This window comes from Parasteatoda tepidariorum, chromosome 2 (genome assembly GCF_982258835.1).
Source record: "Parasteatoda tepidariorum strain Cologne lab strain chromosome 2, Ptep-v5.0, whole genome shotgun sequence".
In the NCBI taxonomy this organism is placed as follows: Eukaryota; Metazoa; Arthropoda; class Arachnida; order Araneae; family Theridiidae; genus Parasteatoda; species Parasteatoda tepidariorum.
In genome coordinates, this window is record NC_141756.1 from 116,329,316 (window position 1) to 116,352,521 (window position 23,206).

The 23,206-nt window shown below is 28.5% G+C and overlaps 2 protein-coding genes across 2 annotated transcripts; both read left to right on the forward strand.

Moving 5' to 3' along the window:
• Positions 1–5,533: 5,533 nt before the first annotated feature.
• LOC147816090 (uncharacterized) lies at positions 5,534–11,024 on the forward strand. Its single transcript, XM_087156708.1, has 2 exons — positions 5,534–7,088; positions 9,738–11,024. Exons 1-2 carry the CDS (start codon positions 6,988–6,990, stop codon positions 10,516–10,518), a joined length of 882 nt encoding a protein of 293 aa, XP_087012834.1. The 5' UTR covers positions 5,534–6,987; the 3' UTR covers positions 10,519–11,024.
• Positions 11,025–14,353: 3,329 nt separating this feature from the next.
• LOC147816091 (AN1-type zinc finger protein 6-like) lies at positions 14,354–22,242 on the forward strand. Its single transcript, XM_087158137.1, has 2 exons — positions 14,354–14,598; positions 20,152–22,242. The coding sequence occupies exons 1-2, from the start codon at positions 14,532–14,534 to the stop codon at positions 20,298–20,300; spliced, it is 216 nt and encodes a 71-aa protein (XP_087014263.1). The 5' UTR covers positions 14,354–14,531; the 3' UTR covers positions 20,301–22,242.
• Positions 22,243–23,206: the final 964 nt, after the last annotated feature.

Below are 23,206 nucleotides of genomic sequence, written 5' to 3' on the forward strand. Positions count from 1 at the left end.
ACTTTAATAATCAGGGATGAGAGTAGTCAGAAAGTAAAAAAGAGGAAATCCAAGAATGAAAGAATATATATATATATATATATATATATACACACACAAAAATCTGACATAAAAAGTGCGATTTTTAAACTTGTATACCACGTTATTATAAATCCCGATGATTAATTTTAAAATTGTATGAATATGAATCCCGATGTGAGGCTTTTAAATCACGTGAATATTAAACTCTATATCGAATTTTAAAAAATGCGAAAATACAAATCATGATGCGTTATTTTTAGATCACGTAAATACGAATCACGATGTATAATTTTTAAATCGCGTGAATACAAATCACAATGTTTAATTTTTAAAGCACTTATAGTTACAAAAATCGATGTTTGATATTACAACTGCAAAAACGAATCACGACATTGGATTTTAAGCTCGCGTGAATACGAATCGCTACATAAGATTTTAAAAGAGCGTAAATACAAATCGTGATATTGGATTTTTAAATCTCGTGAATAAGAATCGCAATGTACGATATTTAAATCGCCTGTATGAGAATCTCAACGTTCAACTGTTAAATCAGGTAAATACGAAAATCGATGTTTGATAATAAAATCGCGATTTTAAAAATGTATAAATCCAAAACGCGATATTGGATTTTTAAATCTCGTAAATAAGAATCATATGTACGATGTTTATATAGAGTAAATAAGAATCGCAACGTTCAACTTTTAAATCAGGTAAATACGAAAATCGATGATTGATATTAAAATCGCGTGAATAAGAATCGAGATATTTGCAGAGTCTGGACTTGGGATTTCTAAAAGGCTTGCTTGTATTGTTTTTGTTTAAACATAATAAATAAAAATTTACAAGATTAATTGAATGAGCAAATAAATATTTTTACCGCAAATCTACGTCTATTTGTTTTTTTCTTCCCCCGTTTGCTTTCACACCAGACAACAGGGTCACGACGTCTGAATTGCGAAAATACGAGCTATCCGGCGACGAATAAAAATGCGGAAGATCTTATTTTCTGTGTGTAAAAGCAGAGAAAATAGCTAAAATAAGTAAAAATACGGAAGGGCTAGGACGTAGTTTGAATTTTCTGTTTATCATTGAAAATTGTAAATAAATATAATTATTTTATTTCAAAGACTGAATTTTAAAAAAAAAAGCAGGATATTTATTAAAAAAAGAACAAAACTTTTAGAGAATCGGAGTTTTTGATAAAAAGGCTGAAATTCGAGAGGCAAAAGTGAAAAATCTCATCCCTGTATAAGGGTCAACCAGTTTTATCCCAAGGAAATGATTTTTAGAGAAACTTTAGAGGGAGGAATGAGGACTTCAATACCTTCGCTCCGCGGAAAATTAAATTCCTCACAAAATATTTTAACTTGTTCAAAAATTTTTTTTCACGGGAATTAGAGGGAAAAATCTGAAAAAAAGAGGAAATCTGCGAATCCGAGGTAGAATCACATCTCTGAATAATGCTGTAATAAGCCAGAATATGTTATAAAAAGGTTTATTTAAAGGTATACTGGTGGTCATAACAGTTCACATCCCCACTACACAAGGGAGGGGGTGTGGACAAAAATCCGGATGGTTCCGTCAGATGTTTTATGGAACACGTTATTCAGCAAGAGACATGCGAAAATCATCGCTCCCGCATTAAATACTTACAGATTTTGATGTAAACAGGTTCCAGTCGTATATACCTTGCAACTCTACGCACTAAGGAAAATCATTTAATGCTTCCAAATGTGGAAGTGAAAGAGGGACAAGATTCTAAAAATAACTCCTCCTATAAATCTAATTATAATTCAATGGTATGTTTTCAGCCTAGAAGTCCCAAAATAGAATTTCTACACCTATTCTTTACCAGACATTAATGAAAACAAAAGAGTTTTAATGTTGTTATTAATACAAAAGTATTTATAATTTTGATTGTTTGTTTTTGTGTGTTTGTGCTTTTGTGTGTGTATGTATGTATATATATTCTAAACATTTAAATTACAAAAAATGAAATGAAAACTTTTTTATATAATACATCCTACTTACAATACAATAGTTTATTAGTCAAGTAATGTTTAGTTTTGGAGGGAGTTTTGTCCCCCAAACCCTCCCAAAACTACGCTACTGAGAGCAAACAATGCGCACATACCGTCATTGCATGCGTTGTCATGTCGACCGTTGATGTTTGATAATTTTTAGAATTCTCTTTTTCATTTTAAGTTTATTATGCATTGATATTTTCTTGATTCAAACAGTTTGAGAGCAACTGAATTTGCAATTGAAGTGACTACTTTTTTTAAATGCTTAGTTAGCAAAGATTTTAAAACTATCTTTTGAGTTTTCGGCTTATCGACAACCAGGGTTGCCACTCAAATCTAGAAAAGAAAAAAAATCCAATGTAAATATTTATTATAAACAATATATTAAGAGGAAACACAAGAATTATTGTGCTCTCATGTGAGCTTTATTGGACTAACTATACTAGTTTTAATTGCTGGAAAAATTCTACTGCTAGTTTTAATTGCATACTTAAATAATACTATAGTAAATGACATAGTTTAGTATAGCCAAAATATCATCCTTAAATATCCCATAGGTTGTGCTCTGAGTGGTCACCCTTTTTTAAAAGACGAAAATGAGACGAAAATGAACCCAGTTTTTAAAGAAAAAAATTCAAATTCCCCGGCATTTTCCTGTTATTTTAGGTGATTTTTAAATTCCTTATATTTTCCAGGTTTTCCCTATTCTCCCTGTAGAGTGACAACCCTAATAATGTTAAAATAAATTGAAACTCAGCAGGGACAGAGTTTCAATTGCCCTTGAACTTAAGAGGACGCAATACCTACCCTCTCAATGCCAGCTGCTAATGCTTTTTCTATGGGAGCTTCATTTGCTAATAACTTTTTTGCATTTTGATATTTTGGAAAAATTCCTTCAGCATTTGAAAGTTCATAGTTTACTCTAAGGTCTTATGAAATCACTTTTTGTTTTACCATAAATTTTAAATTATTAATGGAGTTTAAATATCGGTAATAGAGACATCTTCTTGAAATCCGTTTTTTATCAAAATTCATTTAGTAAATCCTTATTTTTTAGTTCACTTACTCGAACTATACATTTCAAGCTACCAGAAGAAATAACTAGTAATTATTTTCTTCAATTATGAAATGTGTTATTAGGAAAGAAAGATGAAAAAATTCTTAAAAAAATTGGGAAAAGAGCCTAAACCACGCCTCCCATCTGTCCTCCCTTCATTTACCAATACGAGTAAAAGTTCTAGTGGGGAGATCTTTTGGGGGGTTAGGAGAAAAGCCTCTTTACTTTCTTTGAATAGTTGAGGGGTTAAATAGCCTTGGGGTCTTCTGTTGTGGTTGAAAACAGTTTTTATTTCATTCTCTTTCTTTAAAATAAGTTAGGATGGAAGACTTTCTTTCGAATTTTCTTATGTTATTTATTATTATTTTTTCTTCTTAATTTTGGCAATAACAACTTTTCAAAACATTGTAGGATAAATATATTTAATTAGTTAATTATATATATCAATTAAGCTAACAATAATTATGCAATCTTCTGTAAAAAAATTTATGTAGCACTTTTAAATACGGAGTTAAAAAATAGTAAAAATTTTAAACTTCGTAATTTAAATTATAATATTGTCATTAAATTTTTTTTAGCTTTATATAAGAGGTTAAAAATTGAAACTAGCAATATGAAATTTCTTTACTTAAATATCAGTCCTAAATTTCATAAAATTACAATAAATTTCAGAACAGTCACATGTGGGTCTAATACTTTCCTAATTAAACTTGGCACCTTTTTCTTTAACTACTTAAATAAAATTATCAACAATATTATTAAAGAGGATTTTTCTTGTATTATCACTAATAATCCACCGATTTTAGAATTTATTAAACATAATAAAATTAATTCTATTGCCACTTATGATTTCCAAGATCTTTTCAATAGCATTCCCCTTTCTAAACTAAAAGATGTTCTTTTGAATTATTACTATGTTTTGAAAAAATCTTTAATTGCGATTTTGATTATTGGGAAATTCCAATTAATTTTTGTCTTTTCAATAATTATCTTTAAAATGGAAAAGATATTTTTTTTTTCCTAGTTGATGGAATACCGGAAGGACCTAACGTTTCATCTCTCTTAGCTAATTTTTTGTTTGCACTAAAAAAAAGAAATTGTACTCTTAATATTAAATTTGTTTTTAGATTTATTGATGATTTAATTATCTTCAATTTTCATGAATATACTCTTTTATTTAATAATATTTACCCCTAGGAATTAACCTCGCTTCGTAATCATAATGATAACTTTAATTTTTTGGATTTGGGTATTATAAAAGGAGAAAATATCTGCTTTGTTGGTCTATTTTATAAAAGAAATTATTTTTATTTTAAGGCAAATAAATTATTTGGAATTCTAATGTTCTTAAAAATATCTATTTTAATACCATTTTTAATCAAATGTGTAGAATTAAAAGATTATTTAGTAATGTTTAGTTATCCAAAAAACAAATAGACAAAATTTGATAAAAAAAAACAATGGTTACCCAAATAAAGTAATTAAATTCTATATAAAAACATTAAGTTAATTGTATGTTATTGTGAATAAATTTACTAAAAAACTTCTTCGTTAATTTATACAATTTTTACCGTGTGCAAATCCATTTCGGGCAAATCCTTGGCTGAAATTATGTGCATAACAGGCAATTCATATTTCCTTCTCTCTCTCTCTTCTGTTTTATTTATTTTTTTCTTAAATAAAAGTTAATTTTCTAAAATTATTAATTGGCAATTTCTTTAAATTATCCGATATAATAACCGATATGCGATTTATATTTTAATTTCTTCACTAGCAAATGCTAACTATTTCTGAGCATCATATAATGTTACTCAGGTTTTTATGATCGTAAATATAGATTGCTAGTTTTAAATATGAATATTATATTTTCCCATTTCGTAAATTTTCCTAACTGTTCAATAATAATGAGTTTTTCTGAAAATACGTTTCATTTTCTTTACAGTGCTAACAAAGTTAAATGAACATATTTTATTGTAGTATTTTCAAATCTAATTTTTATTACTGTGCAGAGTCATGTATATTTTTGAAAAGGAAATTTTTTCCCCTGTATAATTTGTTTTATTCCCGTTTTATTTTCCCATTTTCAAATCTCTGCCACTATTTAGCATTATGTGTTTATTCTAAAAGATACTTCTTGACTGTATCAATAAATTTTATGATCCTTGTAGTATTCCACATTTGCAAATTCTAATTATTTTTTAGTATTATGGTATTCTAAAGAAATGTTGCGTTCACAGTGTTTACTGATTTATAGTTCATATTTTAACTGCATATTTGCATGTTTTTCTTATTTTTTAGCATCATATGTATTTTCCAAAAAACGTTATTTTAGTAGAAGCAATAATAGGTTTAACATGTTATTCTTATAGTTGCAAACTTTCACAGCTGTTATGCTTTAGTTTAATTGTAAAAAAGGTTATTTTCACGGTGCGACCAGACATAAATAAATTTTTCCGTTATATTTTTACTTTTGTTGTAATTTAATTTTCTGTAATGCATGTATGCTATATTTATTTTTGTCTAAAATTGTATTTCAGTTCTTTATTTTAGTATAATTTTCTCCTTTTATTATGTTTTCGGTCTGAATTATTCACAGTTAATGAATCAGGATCGCTATTCTGTAAAAATAAGTAAAACCCAGATACAGTGAGCAGGTAGAAAATTAGCAATTCGTTTAAAGTAAGCTCAAATTCTTTTTTCGCAGGTATTTAAATTTTTTTATATGTTTCAAACTATCTCATACTTTTAAAAGTATATAACTTCAACTTTTTTTTACAAATGGAGTAATACACATTTAAAGGCGTGTTTAAAATTAGTTATTTTGTTGAAATGAATAATACGTGTGGGTTACGTTAGATATTTATACTATAATTATCTGTCATCATTAATACGTTTATTTAATGAACCTCATCGGAAAATATCTGGTATGGCAAGGGCACAAAGCACACACACAAAAAAAAAAAAAAAAATCCATTAATGTGCATGAAGAAAGCATAACAAGAAACAAGAGAGAATCGGTTTTCCCTGTTTCTTTTCTTTTTAGACATGAACAGAGAAAACCAATAAGTTTTGGCAAGTTCCAAAATATACATCATCTTCTTGGATGCCTCTTTACGTCAGTGTGAAATGCAACATTTACCCTTTCATATCATGCACCTGGATCATTGTTACTACTTGCAAAGACATTTGCGGAATATATGACAGAAACCGTTCACACAAAACATTTTTTAAGCCTCTCACTTTTCACATAGACAAAGCCAGAATGCGAAGTGCTTGTTGAAAGGGCCTTTAGGCTTTCAACTTGGCATTGATTAATAAATGTAGCCTAGTGCAATACCAGAAAATGCTGTTTCGGCAAGCAACCTAAAACCATATCTAATAATGCAGGTGAAACTCTATGTGCAGATGAAATTTGTTACCCTGTTTCCTTTATTTTATTTTGACAAGTTTCATTGTAGATACGATCTTTTGCTGAAATGCGGTTTGTCTGTTATCCAGTTTTCTAAAATTACCGCATTTACCCTTTCAGTGTTGTCGGTAACAAAGAAGTTTTACTGAATACTTGTCAACAATACTTTACTACTTACACAAAACATTTTTTGAACCCCTCGCTCTTCTTGAAGGACATTCCAGAATGCTATTGATGTTGTTCACTGCGGTTTTTGTCTTTCAGTTAGGCATTGACTAACGAATGTAGCTAAGTATCATACTAGAAAGAACAGTTACAGTAAACGACTGAAGATCATATCCAAAAATGCAGTGAAAGTCTTCCGCGAGATGGGTTCCAATGTTAAAAAAAATTGTTTTTTTTTTCACCGAATATCGTCTCAAAGAGCATACATTTAGCTCGTATCGTATATAATATGTTTTAATAAACTGTTAATTATGAGTGCAAGATACAGAAAAAATCAAGTAGGAAGAGCACTTAGATTATCTGCTAAGAGGAAAGTGAATAGAGGAGAGAAATTCAAAGAGTGGCGTAAAAAGTAAGTTTCTTTTTTTCTCTCATGATAAATACAATTTAAAAGAGTTGTTATAATGTAATTTGGTTATTGACTAATTATACTGGTTGTTAACAAAACGTACTGTAATTTATTATTCATTATAAAAACTTCTTAGCAAAAATTTCAATATATATATATATATATATATATATATATATATATATATATATATATATATATATATATATATATATATATATATATATATATATATATATATATGAGGCAAAATTGTAACATATCTATGTAATTTACAATATTGAAATTTTTACTAAGAAGTTTCATGCTTCATAATTTATACAAAGTCTTTTTGTTCTTAGTCTAAGTAAATTGATTATTTTTTTTATTTAATTATTGCATTTTTAATATTATACAGTTTTTGAAGTTATATAATTTCATTCATTTGAGAACAGACAGCTTATTCTTCCGAGAAATGTCTCCTAATTTGCTTGCTCTGTAATTTCAAAATAATTGCAATTATTTTTCGCAAAAATTTTTGCTTTCATCACATTTCCAATAAATAATAGATTCTTTGTTTTGAATAATATAAAAAATTATATAGTTACAGCCACTAGTGACTTTAATTAATGAAGACATATAATGTTACTCTTATCTGCTTTCCAACATACAAATTTAAATTTTCGTGTTTGGAAATCTAAAAAATACAATTTCTTTTAATTCCGAAATATCACAATAGCATCGGTTGTTCATTGCATAAAATTTTGAGGAATAAGTTCTAGTGCCAAATAAAAAAATTCATGTAATAGGCTTTATAAAATTTTATCCCCAATCAAATTTTTAAATAAATAAAATGCTCTTGTTTATATCTTATTCCTTTGTATTTTAAATTATACTATTTTTCATTATCAATGTTTGTTCTTCAATTAATTTAGTTCTAATACAAACACAATATAAATGTAGAAACAATTTTACCCCAAAATTATAACCTCACTGTCAAGATTTTGTCAATTTCATTTTTAAAAAACTAAAAAAAAAGAAGAAAAAAAAAGTTTAATGATGCTTAAAATTCTTCTTCTTTCTATTTGACTAGATGATCTCATGTATACTTTTATTGCTGCTCATGTTTGCTTTCACACATAAATATGCACTTTTCGGTTATGGCTTCTCAGTTCTGGATTGATTGTTACAATTGTATCAACTGTCGGTTAGGGAAACTATTTATAGAAATTTGAATAACAATGCGTGCTAGCTCCAAAAGGAAAAAAAAAAGTGCCACTATATGTGTATATAAGTATATATATATACTTCCTATTTTCTCATTTCGAGCTTAAAATTATACTATTTTGCATTATCAATGATTATTCATAAATTTATTTTATTCTAATACAAAGACAATAAAAATGTTGACACGAAATTATATCCTCACTGTCAATAATTTTGATTTGAAAAAAAAAAATTTTTAAAAAAATGTTTAATGATATCTTAAAATCTTACTAAACGTAGAAGTGCAATTGGTCATTTTGAAAAAAAAATTATTTCTATTCAGCAAGGTCGTGTTGCTAGAACGGATTTCCGAAAAGCTGAAATATTCTAAATATTTCCCATAGCCTAGAATTTAATTATTAGATTGATTGATCTATGTCTACAATATAATCTGTACAACTTACTCAAATTTGATACTCAGAATCTGTGTCTTGATGCAAATGCTAGCCACGAATATGGGTCATTTTCAAAAAATTTTTATGCAATGTTTTAAAATAACTTTAATTACTGAAATAAAATTCCAAAAAATATTTTTATACATTAAAATTAATTTAATATGTTTTTAGTAATTGTACATACGAAAACATTAGTTCGTTAAAAATAATACCTGTGTTTTAACACAATAAATGTTTCTAAATTGCCAATTCGCAGTAATAATAAATTTACTAAAAGAAAAATCTTTGCTTTTATTTTTTGCGCGACAAATTGTTTAAACAATGTGAATGTATGTCAAAGTAGAAACACAAAACTTGGTACACAAGTATTACAGCATTATTAATTTTGTATGGGATACCATTTTTGATATTGATTATCAATAGTAGCGGAAGCTCAAATTGGCGGCCTCTTAATTAATTTATTAAAATTAATTTATTTTTTCTATCATTGCGAATATTTCTGTTTTTATTAATATACATGTCACATGAGGCGATCAATATCTCTGTCTCACTTCGCTCAATGACCCTTATTATTATTTAAATCGTTTTATTTCCTTGATGGTAAGCGAGAGGTTTCCATAAAGCATTATGTATAATTCTATTTGTAATAATATTTGACATATTTCATAAATAATGTCTTTGCTTATTTCACTTTTTTGAATTACTGGAACAAGTATTTATACTTATTCAAAGAGAGGGGAGTAAGGAAACTTGAGTCGGATTTTTTCCAAATAAACAACCCTTTATCTACTCTGATTAATGGACTTATTATAAAATAAGTCTGAGTTCGTTAATTTATCCATAAAATTTGATTTAAATATCTTATTAATTAAAAATGGCATGCATCAATAAAAATAGAATAATGCAGAATACTTTAAATGCTATTATCTGCTTAATATTAAGATTTCTCTGAATATATTTGTTATTAATTTATTATGTTTTTTTCTTCCTTGAAAAAATTATGACACTAAAGTCTTATTACTTTCAGGCAACAGGAAAAGAGAGCTGAAGAAATATCTTCTAATAGTGGAAATGTTGGGCAAGATTCGCATTTTTCTAATGAAAATATTGATACACCAGGAGTTGAAATTTCATATGAAGACAATTTTGAATTATCAGGCAAAAGAATTGTTGACATTAAGTTTTTTGTCAATAAACTTCAACAGTTGAATAAGCATAGTCCATTCGGATGCAGTTTATCTGATATGGATATAACTTCTGAAATTAGAAGAGGCTTAATATCTGGGCTTAAATTTAAATGTAAAATGTGCAATTTAACAGAAGTGATATGGACTGAAAACTTAAATGAAAATTTAATGAACTCCAATACGGCTGCTGTTGCAGGAATTATAAAAGTAGGTGCAGGATTTGCTAACATGGAGGAACTTTTTTCTACAATGAACATTCCTTGTATGACCAACAAAACTTTCACTAATGAAAATGAAAGCCTTTCGCAGGCTTGGGAGCTAGCTGCGTTGAATGAAATGAGTGATGCTGCAAAAGAAGAAAAAGATATTGCGATAGGAAAAGGTGATGTTGATTTAGATGGAATCCCTCTAATTACAGTTACTGTTGACGGTTGCTGGGGGAAAAGATCATATAGAACAAACTATTCCTCTTCATCTGGTGTAGTAAGTACAATTTATTTTTGTTTTATTTATCATTTTTTTAATTATTTAACTATAATCCCAGCTGCAAAGATTATCATCATTTATTATTATCATATCACAAATTTAAAATTTAATATTATTTAACATCATATCAAAAATTTTACAGTGTGACTAAATTATATTCAAACAGAAAACTAATTTACACAATAAACAATATCCATTTTTTCTTTGTTGTAAACATTGTTTGCACAGAAAGCTGTAGAGGATTATGCTTATAAATTATTTGGTAAACCGGGTTTCATAGTTCTTTGCAATGCTTTAATGAATCTAACATTTCAGATGAGTATGACAGAATTTTACTATTGAAAATCTTGTAAAAAAAACTAGATGTTAATTCCATCAGGGACCGATCAAAACAAATTCAGGATCAAGGTCCACCAAATTTTCCGGGCCTTTTACAAAATATTTTGAAATTAAATTTCTGAAGAGCAGTCCTAACTATGAAAATGAATTTATTGAACTGCATGATTCAAGAGACACAATCTAAGAAATTTTAAAAGCAGACAATTGGAGATTATTTTTCGAAGATAAAGTTTACGCATAATAGTTTGGGATACGCATAATAATAGTTACGCATAATAGTTAATAGTTTGGTGACCACAAACAATTGATATTAGTGATATTTGTGATAAGCTGAATTATTTTTATTGTAAGCTGTAAATATTTTTTATTTAGTACTTAAACCAACGCAAATCTAGCCCACCTTTAATTAGATTTAACGATAAGTTCAGCAAGTATGCTAAGATATTAAATCTACTAATTATAATTTATATGAAATAAAGCATTTCAACACATAAAAATTATCCAAAAGAGATAAAATTGTATCTACTTATAGGAAATGAAAAACACATTTAAATAATGATTTATTTAGATATGAGAATTTCAAAATCCTGCTCTGTAGTAATATCTGATTCACATTACTTATTACTAATTATATATAAAAGCAGAATATATATATATATATATATATATATATATATATATATATATATATATATATATATATATATATATATATATATATATATATATATATATATATATATATATTTGTATAATTTACAAATTACACCAATTATATCATTCTGTGGATGAATGCTTCCTACTATAACATATCCAGCTAAATAAATAACAGTTCTGTTTCTTATAAGAAAAACTTTTATTCGCAAACAACACAAACAAATATGAAGTACCTGTAACGGGATAGTTAAAATATTATAAAACAAACTAGGAAAACCCGTAACGGGTTATATGAAAACTCAAGTTCCAAAACATAACTAATCTCTAAAAAAAACAACAACTCTGTTGTTCTACAAAAAGTCTTCTAATTTTATCGTCTGCTTTTATTTTTTTTATTTATCTCTTTATGTGTTTATTTTATTTTATTCATGTTTTTGCTAGCCGGTTATTTTTTTTAATATTTTCACTTTTATTCATGCTTTAGCTAGCCAATTATTTTTGAAATATTTTTAGACTTTATACTATATTCGCAATCGCAACGAGCTATAGGGGGCGTTGTTGTATGAGACGCATACCTGCGATTTCTATATGAACCGTCATTCAGTTACTCTGGAGACGTCGTTAATGTAGCGTGTAGCATTGCAACGTTCCTTCTTTAATGTGGCTTATTAATTTTAAAAAAGAAAAATGCTTGATCTTCTTTCTTGTACAACCGAAAACAAAATGGTATCTCTTTTTATTAGAGAAGGAATATCCACAACACATCGGAAAAATATTTGTACATTAACAGAAAAAAATATTTATATTCTTATAAGAGTTAAAACCTAATGCCCGAGAAATAGTATTACTAAATTTAATGATATAACATGAAAGGCCCATTTAAACTGTTCATTCTATAGTTTTAAGAATCATATTACTTCAAAAATTAAAATGAACAAAAAGTATACGTAAGCCTCATAATTTTATGAAATTTAATTTTGTAAACAAAGTTTTTTGACAACAATTTTTATCAAAAAATTTCAAGTTTCAATAAAAATCATTATTTAGAAACTAAGAAACGTAAAATAAAGAATGCTGACGAAACAAAAATAAAAAACAATTCTTTTTTGTCGCCATTTTTAGTGCTACGAAAATTCGTCTTTGGGATTTGCCAAAAACAAAACAAGATGCAATTTTATTTTTTCAGGAGGGAAGTATTTTACCGAAAAAACGAAAATGTACCAATTCCCACAACATGAAACTTTATCTTGGTAAACGTACGTTTTGGAAATGTTATTTCATTTGGAATCTTATTTATCAGAGTTCATATGGCAATATGATTGTTTTGAATCTATGCTAAACTCTATATCGGCTCATTTTCCACCGAAATCCGAGTGACTATTTTGATTTTAAATAAAGTGTTTTATTTTATGAATTGTCGGAAAAATTTTATGTGTAGATTGGCGGCACTTAAAAACCGCCAAATCTGTAGCGGCGGTGGCGTTAATACGTAAGTACCGAATTTTTATTCCATACTTTTCTGAATCATATTACTTCAAACATTGGAATATACAAGAAGTATACATAAACACATAATGTTATACCATTTAATTTTTCAAAAAAAGTATTTTGAGAACAATTTTTATCAAAAAATTAAAAAACGGAAAATAAAGAATTCTTAGGATAAAAAAAACGATTTTAAGAATTCTTTACATTGAAATAAAAACTTTCATATTGTTTCTTTTTTTATTATTCTTATAGTTCTTAATCAGGCGTAAAAAACCATTCTGTAGAGAACCATCATCAAATGAAAAAAAAATATTTACAAGCAAATTTTTTATTGTAAAAATCATTGCACTTACCTGATTTATAATTCCCGGAGAATTCCAAAATGATAAGTTCCTTGTTTGAAAACTTTATTCTCAAATAATAGATACATAGTTTATCCCTTCATTACTTTTAGATAACATACTACACAGCAAAATTTTATAATTGATATGAATTTGAATATGTAGCTAAAAACAGAATAGCTGAATTCTAGTTGAACTTATTCTTTCAAAACTAAAAAAAACTTACCAAGAAAACGATTAAAATTAATTAAGAATCAGCACAAATGGCACTATTTCAAGTAACTTGGATAATTTTTTATTGTTGTTTTCCGAATTATATGGATACAGAAATATATACTATTCTATAACGAAGATGAATATGCTATAACTATTACAATTCTGTATGTTCTGAATTCATATTTATTCACTGGAATGACGAAAGCAATGTTGACTTCACTTTAATTCGTAATGAATTGAAGACAGAAGAAATGCATTTTACCTTAATACACACATCTGTAACAGTATCCGAAATCGGAAGTCATCAGTTGCAAGTTTGTTGATAATAGAAATAAAAAATTATTGAGGAATTTTTCTTCAAATGTTTGGCGTATTCTGTTCCTGAAAGATTTACTAATATTCTGGAGCTTTTTTTTTTCAAGTTCTTCGGCCTTTTCCTTAGGGAAATTTTGTTTCTAATTTGCTGCTAAAAAATGGCGTCTGATTCTGTCAATGACTTTGATGGAACTAAATGAAAACGTGATAAATTAATGTCTGATATTTACAGGCTCCCGCTAGACGGCGTACTCGAGCGTTGCGATCACGAATACTATTTTCTTGCTCAATTTGCTGAATTTTTTAAGTTCTTTAAAAAATGTGTTCCCGCAACAGTTTTAGGTTTCTATTTTCAGCTTTTTTTTTGTTTTTTTTTTTTTTTTTTTTTTAGATCTCTGGTATGAATTAATATATAGGGTATTATATAAACTAAAACATTTTTTTAAAAAATCCTTAATTTTCATACAAATTTTAAAAATAATGTGGCAACAAAAGGGTTGAAACTAGTTACTAGAGTTAATCAATTGTTTGCAAAAAGTTTTTTCATTTTATTAAAACCTGTTGTTCAATATTAATACTCATTTATAAGTTAATGTAAGAATGTTTGATTTATGGAGAGTTTTTTAAACAATTTTTAACAACAACTGACTGGTTGCATTTTATATTAAGATATAAATTTATTTAAAGGCGTCAAAACAGTCCCTTCTCGATGAAGCCTCACCAGCAAGTCCTGCTTCCTCAGATAAAGGTGATGGTAACTCTTCTCAACAGGATGATATGGAAAAAGATCAGAAGAAAAAGAAAAATAGATGCCACATATGCAAAAAGAAAGTAGGCCTAACTGGTAAGGAAACCCTTCACCCCACCTTCATTCAGAATCGCATTTGTGGTAAAATTAATGTTTCAATTTCTGGTACTTTGATATTTTTCTTATAAGCAACATTCTTTTGTTGATAAGTTAGATTTTAACTGAAATTCAATAGGTTTTTCTTTTCTTATTTCATTCTTTTAGATCACGTTCTTTGATATGTTAATGTTTTTCTCAATTTAGTGTCAGATTTAAGTGAAAGTAAATAAATTTCCCTGTTTAATTTGCCCAACTGGAGCACACATTTTTTTTATTCTGAATCATAAACTTATACATAAAATCGCTCTGTTTAAAACATTACTATTATAGAAGTATGCAGATTTTTTTTTAAAAAAACCTTTTGATCCTTGATTAAAAACTATGTTTTGTTTCTCTAGTTGGATGTTTAGAAATCTCCTGTTTTATAAATGTCTCAAAAATCTAAATTCTATGAGTATCTTATGCTTGTGCCTACAAAATAGTTAAAGCTATGTTTTAATTTACTTATTCAGGGCCCGTGTTATGGACTTCAAATTATTGTCCACTAAATTAGCTGAAGTATTAGCCAAGTTTTAAAATTCATAGCCAATGTGAAATTTAAACAATTTTTAAGATTGATTTTTTACCTTCTAAAACTTTAAATCAAAATGCAAATTTATTTTAAATTGAATTATTCTATAAGAATGCCAAATCAAATGAAGAGGTATTATAGAGTTAGGGGAGGGGGAGTAAAGAACAAGCTATGAATGAAAGAGAGGAGGTAAAATATGTTGGTCTTTGAGGAATAGGTTAGGATTGATTTTTGATAACTTATTAGATCAGTAAACAAGTGTAATATAAGGATAAACCTGAAGTAACATTGTTATTGCATATATTATTGCCAGGTTATTGTCACGAGAAGCATAAATAGTTAGATGATAATTAATATGCATCTTGCTACAACTTTTTACCTTAATTGGATAAAAACTATTAGGTTTGCTAAAATAATTTTTTGTTGTTGCTGGGATTGAGGGGAATGTTTCTTTTTTTCGGTAAAAAAACATTAGCCAAAGCAAATTTTTTTTCACCAAATGTACGATTTTATCGCGTTTGGTGAGGTGGTGGATGCTTAGCGCTAGCCCTGCTTATTAAAATAAGTTATTGACCTTTTTATTGGTCTTTTTTGTTGTTTTATTAACTTCGTTAGAACAAATGGTAACAGTGTGAACTCTAATTAGGATTAACTATTGAAAAAAGGAAAAGGTATTCAGAAAACAGATGGCTGAAGCAAAGATGTCAAATGATTTAAACAATATTTGTAGTGAAACAGATATATATATACTGAAAAATAAAATTTAAAAACATGCTTATGTGTGTGTGCATATAAATATGTTCCAAGTGGGTCTCCAATTTAATAAAACTGAATAGCTTATGTGAAAGGAGATTATAATATGAATTGTTGTGTAAACTTTAAATGGTGTAAATTACAGTAATCTATTTTCTTTCTCCTATCTTTAAGTAAAATGAAAGTAATTACAACACCCCAGCAGCAAGTTATTCGGATGGTTGTTGGTTTAAGATTTGGATTTAACTTGTAAGCAAAATCAGATTATATGTAATGGATTTTATTGTGAATTTGATTGATTACATTGTTAATGATAAATTTGAGGAACTATTGTCAGGGTGAGGAGTTAGTCACCTTTTGTCTCCTTTTTTTGAAGGTTTTCACCTTTTTGGTGATTTTTAGTAAGAAAAACTTTACTTCATTAACCCTTTGACGGTTATGAGCGAGTTCGGCTCGCAATTGAATCGTGCTTCATAATGCGCGCAAATGAGTTCCGCTCGGGAGCAAGATTTAGACCGTAGTGGCTAGTAACGAGCACTACTCGCGTTGTGAAATTTGCTCCAATGCAAGCTGACGAGCTGAGCTCGTTCACCATTATTATTCTGCATTGCTGTGGGACAGTGTCATGCTACCGGACAGTGTAAACTGTAGATTAATCCGTTCTGTCTTAAACCTTGCCAGCTGTGGAAAAAAAAAAAAAAAGAATTATTTTAAATGAATGAAACTAATTCAAGGGTGTCGAGAATATGAAATCTGGAGAAAAGGCTACAGAAATGAATAAAATAGTCTTTAAAAGAAGCAAAAACCAGGAATGTATAATGATTTTTTTTATTATTTGATCCAGTTTTTATTTTATAGCCATAATTTTTTTTGTTTTAGGTAAGACATTCTTATTGTTAAAAAAAGAAGGAAGATAAATATTGTAAAATTTCTATTAAAAAAATGTTAGAACCATATTGTTTGAACTAGGATAGTTCAGTCGGGGATATCTAACAAATCATTTTTTCCTCTCTCTCCATAAACTTCTAGCTTTATTTGGTAGCCTGACAAAGTGAAATAATAAAGTGACTGCTTGTCAAGATCAATTTGCACTTCTACTAATACTTGAATTGCAGTCAATTTACAATAATGCATTTAGCGAATATGTAAAGGAAGAAAAGAAAAACTACCAATTGTCACCTTTTTTGATAAACTAATTACCTTTTTTTAAAAAAAAAAATTTTAATGTGCTCCTTGCCCTGTATTGTACATTTCTTTTAAATAATGTCATTAGTGTCTGCTTTGGATATATCGGTTAGAATCATATCCTAAGGGTGTCTGTTACCGTATCTTTGATTACTCATTTTCAATTATAGGAAACTCACATATTTTGCCTCTATTTACTGGTGTTCTCTTGCTATAATTTTCTTTTGAATGTACATTATTTTCATAAATGTCCGTGACTTCTAAAAATAATTTTTCTTAACAGTGTTAACAACTTACATGGGTCAGAGGAGATTTGGGTCCATTAATGGACTCTTCACATAATATCTTTTCATAAAAATGGACCCTGTGCAAAATAATTTATCTTTTAATCGGACCCTTCACAAATTTGTTTATCTTCATTATTTTTTTTAATCGAATAAACCCTTCCCGGGGGGAGAAGGACATGTAAACGAATTAAGTTTTGTCTTCGGTAGACGCTTCTTCCATTATCTGTCCGAAATTAATATTCTACGTTCAGCAGTATATGCTAAATGCCAAATATTTGTATGTTGCATCTCTAATTTAGTATCAGAAATTGCTATTTATTTTTTAAAATTTAAATTTTTATTATAATTTTACAGTTACAATTTAAAAACTCCTTGAAAAAGTTTTTGCAATAACAGGACCCTATTTTCACAAATTCGCAAAAGCTGGGCCCTGGTTGAAAGAATGTGACTTGACGTTTATTTTATATTCACAAATTACGAGTAATTTTTTCACAATAACAGGACCTTTCACAAACTGTCTAGTTCAGTCAGGGGTCTGTCCAATTCTTTCAGGTGAATTAGTTTAGTTGTGAGGTAGCTTAAACAAGACAATTGTCTATTGACAGTCTGTGTGCCCCCCCCCATATCTATTAGAAAATAGACTTTAAGCTATTGTGAAACTTGATCATCATCTTCCTCTTTCATTATTAGTCTAAAATAGCAACATTATACGAAAGAATGGGGAACCCAAAATGGATTCTTGGATAGAAAATGAAGAATCAAAGAGCCTTCAATTTCAGAATCAAGAACCCATCAGTTACAGACAATTGATCAGCATATGTGTAGTTGCCAACTAAAAAAGCTTTCTTTGTTTCCGCCCTATTTTCTATCTTTCAGCTCTAACCTTGTAAAATCTGTGCGTGCACAAGTTCATTAGGGAAAATGGCGAGCCTTGTGCGGTAAGCGTTCTGCATGTGAGATAGGGTGCGTAGCATTTTTAAAAGGTGCTTAGATTTTCGTTTTTAAAAGCCCTTGAAGGTGCTTTTTTCATGGTGTCTTTTTAAAAAGTGCTTAATTTTTCCTTTTTCAAAATGAGATTTTTCCTTTGTTGATTTTCGCTTCAAATTATGCAAAAAGACACAGTTCACTTTGTTCTATTTGACGTTTTCATAATTAATTCAATTAAATCTATTTCGGCGTATAGTCAGTCTGTAGCATATGAAAACGCCATTGGTTTTACATGATCAAAATTTCATGATTTTTGACAACTGTCAAAAACTTTCCAACCACCCTGTCTAATTATGATATTAGTACTTAAAAATATTTTTTGAGTGCTTGAAAAGTGCTTAAAAGGTGCTTTTTTGTTGACTAATTTACCTACGCACCCTGTTGGAGTTTAACAATTTTCATTGTGTTATCACAGTGCAGAAAAGAATAATCATAAGCAAACAATCAAAAACCAGTGATGTAAAGACCAAAGACCCAGATATGTACTTCCCATGCCCAAAACAACTGAACGCTTTGTAATGCGCTTTGCGTCGGTGACTGTCACAAATGCTTCAGAACATGTGTCGTGAAATGGACTGCCGCCTAGATGTTGTCCATGTAACCGAGGGAAATCACTTAGGAAATCTGTGACGCATGTATACAAAATTTTGAAGTTCTTTTTACATTCTGTGTAAATTTCATCGATTATTTATTTTTTATTAAATAGTTATAGCCATTTGTAACAGCTATATTTATTTTGAATTACCCTGTATAATAACTATGTTGCATTGCTTTACTGAAATAGTTATAGTTCTATTTTGCTAACTTATTTCTTACTTGCGAAAGGCTTGAGTAATTCTATAATGTGTGGTACTTCACTTCACTGTGGTGGCTGCTAGATCCCCTTTATCATTGTGTTAATTTGAAATTACTATTTTCAATTCTTTAAAATTCTCTCTGTTATGAGGTATTAATATTGTTAATTGTGTGTGGATTTCAGCTAGGGCTATATACTATTTTTTTTAATTTACTTTACTTGATAAATTTATGATGTGCTTAAAATTTTAGTATTAAATATTAAGAAAGAATTGGGTGAAATTTCTTGTTTCTACTATCTGGAAAATTTGTGTGCATGCTACTGTATTTGCAAATATGTCAAGTATCCTCAATGAGCAAATAAGGGGTTTTTAGCATTATAAAATAGGAATTTTTTCTAAACATTGCAACATAGCTGCCAACTCTGTTGGGTTCACCAATAGACTACTGGATTTTGCCAATTTTTAGTTTAAAATAATTCCCTAAAACTAAGCAAGGTTCCTTAAAAAAATCCATATTGAAATTAAATTTTTACGTAATTGCTTGTTTGACATTCTGAAATTTCTTCTTTTCTGGAATTCTTTTTTTCTGAAATTTTCAGTTTATTTTTGTTCAGTTCTCCCTTTTCAAATTAATCACAATCTTTTTAACTTATCTATAGTAAATTACTATCTATTCAAAATTATGAGTTAGCATGATTAAAAAAAAAAAAACATTTTAAATTTGAGTTCATTTAATTTCAATCATAAATGGAAAATATTACAGACCATTTATAGTTGTTAATGAAATAAAGTTTTTGTGTTTTGACAGGGATAAAAGTCTCTAAATATTTAGTATATAAGGCAATAGTTATCAAGAAATTTATATTATGTTGCAGAGTGTACTGTCCTTTCCGTGTTGGCAGCTATGTTAAGTGTTTATCAGTAATGAGTGAAACATTTGTTAAATTGTTACTATTTTTTCCCCCTACAGGATTCCCCTGTCGATGTGAAGGTCTCTTCTGTAGTATTCACAGATACTCTAACGAACATAATTGTCAATTCGATTACAAACAGCTTGGTGCTCAAGAAATCCGCAAAAACAATCCTCTTGTTGTGGGTGAAAAAATCAAGAAAATTTAAATGAATTTATATATGTAGCCATTCAGTTAACACCTGACGTCTGAGGCACTTGGAGCTTCAACATATATTGAGAAGAAAAAAAACAATAAATGAAACTTATGGTTTCGAGGAAAAAGAATCATTTGTTTCTTCTTACCTTTTTTTAGGTTTGTTTAGTTGTTAAATATTTTCAAATGTATGGCTTACTTGTTTTTCTTTTCCTAAAAAGTTTATTTTAGAATTTTCTTTTGAATAGTACTTCTTAGGATATATTCTTTTTAATCAGATATTTTGTTTTTCATATTTTAACATTAATAAGTTTTTGGTATTTCTTTCATTGCTACTTGTAAAATAAATGAAAGAGAAATGTCACTGCTTTATTCATAAGTTTGTCTTGTATGCCTATTGTCGATGGAAAAAAATTTTTAGTATTATAACTTTGTAACCTGATAAGAGAAAGGAAAAAAAAAAAAAAAAAGATTTTTATGGCATCAATTTAAGGTATAGTGAAACTTTCTCCTTGTGCCTGTTTTATCTGCTTATAATCATTGTGGGTGTTTCATTTTTTTTTCTTTTACATAATTGTCAGTGTAATTTTTTTTCCTTCATACTTGTAATATCTAAAGCTTCAAGAATATGAAAGAATGTTAGTTATGTTTTAATAGAATATTTGATATATTTATCTTTTTATCCTATTTATGTAGAACTTTGTGCTAAGCGACCAGTATATTCTTTGTGCTTCAGCACTCAACATCAAAAGTATGTAGCTTATGTACTTATGTCTGCGAAATGTATATGCATCTCAAGGCTAATAATCGATTTTAAAAGCTGTCTTGTATCAAAATAAATTCAGGCCTCTATTATCACCCCCCCCCCCTGTATGTCAAATCTTCAATGCGTAACAAATTATTGACTTCAGCAAACTTTGCTGCTAAATATGATTATAATCATTTTAAGCGATACTTAGTAAGCAACATCCTTGATTTTTTTCTTTGGTTTGAATCATAGTACAATGCCTTCCTATAAATCTATGTGATATGGAATGTGAAATCAATTCTGCTCATGTTGTTTTCACATTTCAATGAACTTGAGCTGCCTACAAAAAAATATCAAGTGTTGTCAAAATGTATTTTGCTATTGTGTGGCAATCAGGACTTAAACTCGGTAAAATGTTTAACGGTTCAGAGCAAAAACTGTCTAATATATTTGGTGATATTTCATCGACGTTAAAGCGAGCATTGAAGGTTTGAGTACTGGTTTTTTAATATAATGTACTGTATTAAGTTGGTAACACAAAGCAGATTTTTGATTATTTTCTTCATAAATGTGTATTTATTGAATTGGCGCTGTTGTATAAAGGCAATCCTTGCCAAGCTCTCTGAGATACTTTTTCAACAAAAATTGCCTAATCATACTTACATATATATATTATACTATTTAGCCACATTTGTAGAGTAAGCAGCTGTGCATATTAACATCCATCCTTTTATCATATGGTGGGATTCACAGTGATTGGAACATTGTCATTTACTCTGAGAGGAAAAACTTCTTCCACAGTTAATTCATTACTAAGCCAAGCCTTGCACAGTTTCTGAAAGCAAGTCGATGAACAGAACGGTTTCAGAATTTCTTTTTCAACAGAATTTATATTTGATTCGAGTGTTTTTGTTTATACCATTTTAGCTGGGACCCGCTGTGGAGTAAATCTCTGTAGAAGCATAGCGTCGTACCTGTGCACAAGTGTAGATTTGTAGTCGAGCACAATAATTGAGTTGGAGTTACGTTGTGTTTATCTCGACTATACAATTCACATGGCGTGTGAAAAAAACAAAAAAAAATCCTCTGCAAATCTTTAGCTGTCCATTTTTATGAAAAAATAAATAAATGAAATAAAAAAAAATTTCTGAACGACTTGTAAAAAATTTCTTGTAGGTGAAAAAATAAAGTGTCAAAGTGATCGGTAGATGTTGTCTATTGCATTCTCTTTCTTTTTTTTTCTTTTCAGAATACGACGAGAAAAATGTGTTCGTTAAATTCCCTTTCTGTTCGAAAAATGTATTTTTTGGCATTCTTTATTGTTGAATTTATTCTGAAACGTTTCAGATTGCTGTAGGGTTATGATATTTTACAGTGCTTTCTCACAAAACAGGATTGTTTTTGGCATTTCACTTCGCAAAACTAAACCTGAATAATGTTAGTTCTAATGATTGGATTCTCGCTAACTGAGTATCAAACTAAGTGGTTCAACGGGTTGACCTCTAATATGTTAATTAATTTGTTCATGCGACAGTTTAATATACTTTCTCTGTATAAACATACCTCCTATTTTTCCCTGGAGGAGTTTTATTCCCGATTCTTTGCCTTTTAAATGACTGGGTAGCCACTTACAGCATAGGGTGACTAATGTCCATCCAATCCTCACTTTTTCATTGAAAATGCTTGTGTTTCTTTATTAAATTCTCATAATAATTCAGTATTTATTAAATATGAAAACTTAATTATTTTCTTAATTTTTCTTCATTTTAGAAATGAACTTCCTAATATTAACCATATTTTGATCAGTGTTTTAAACTAAATACCCTACATTATTAATGTCAAGTTTTTATGTATATATATGTTTGAAATATTTAAAAATTGGCCACTAAGGAATGCTACGACTCTTCAATAGTAAAATTTCCAAATTTTGTGTTTAGTAGCTGCAATCTGAAAAATGCCCCAATAGTTTAATCTGGAGGAGCAGTTGAAAGTTAAGGTCACTCATTGTTAATTTCACTTTTTGAATACCTTGAAGTTTTTAAGTGATTCAAATTTTTGGTATAATCATAAATTCGTTTATGCAAAGTAATGTAAAAGAAAATTTCTAGTAATTGCTTATTTAATATTGGTAGACATTTTTTTCATACCATTTTGAATGATGTAATTTTAAG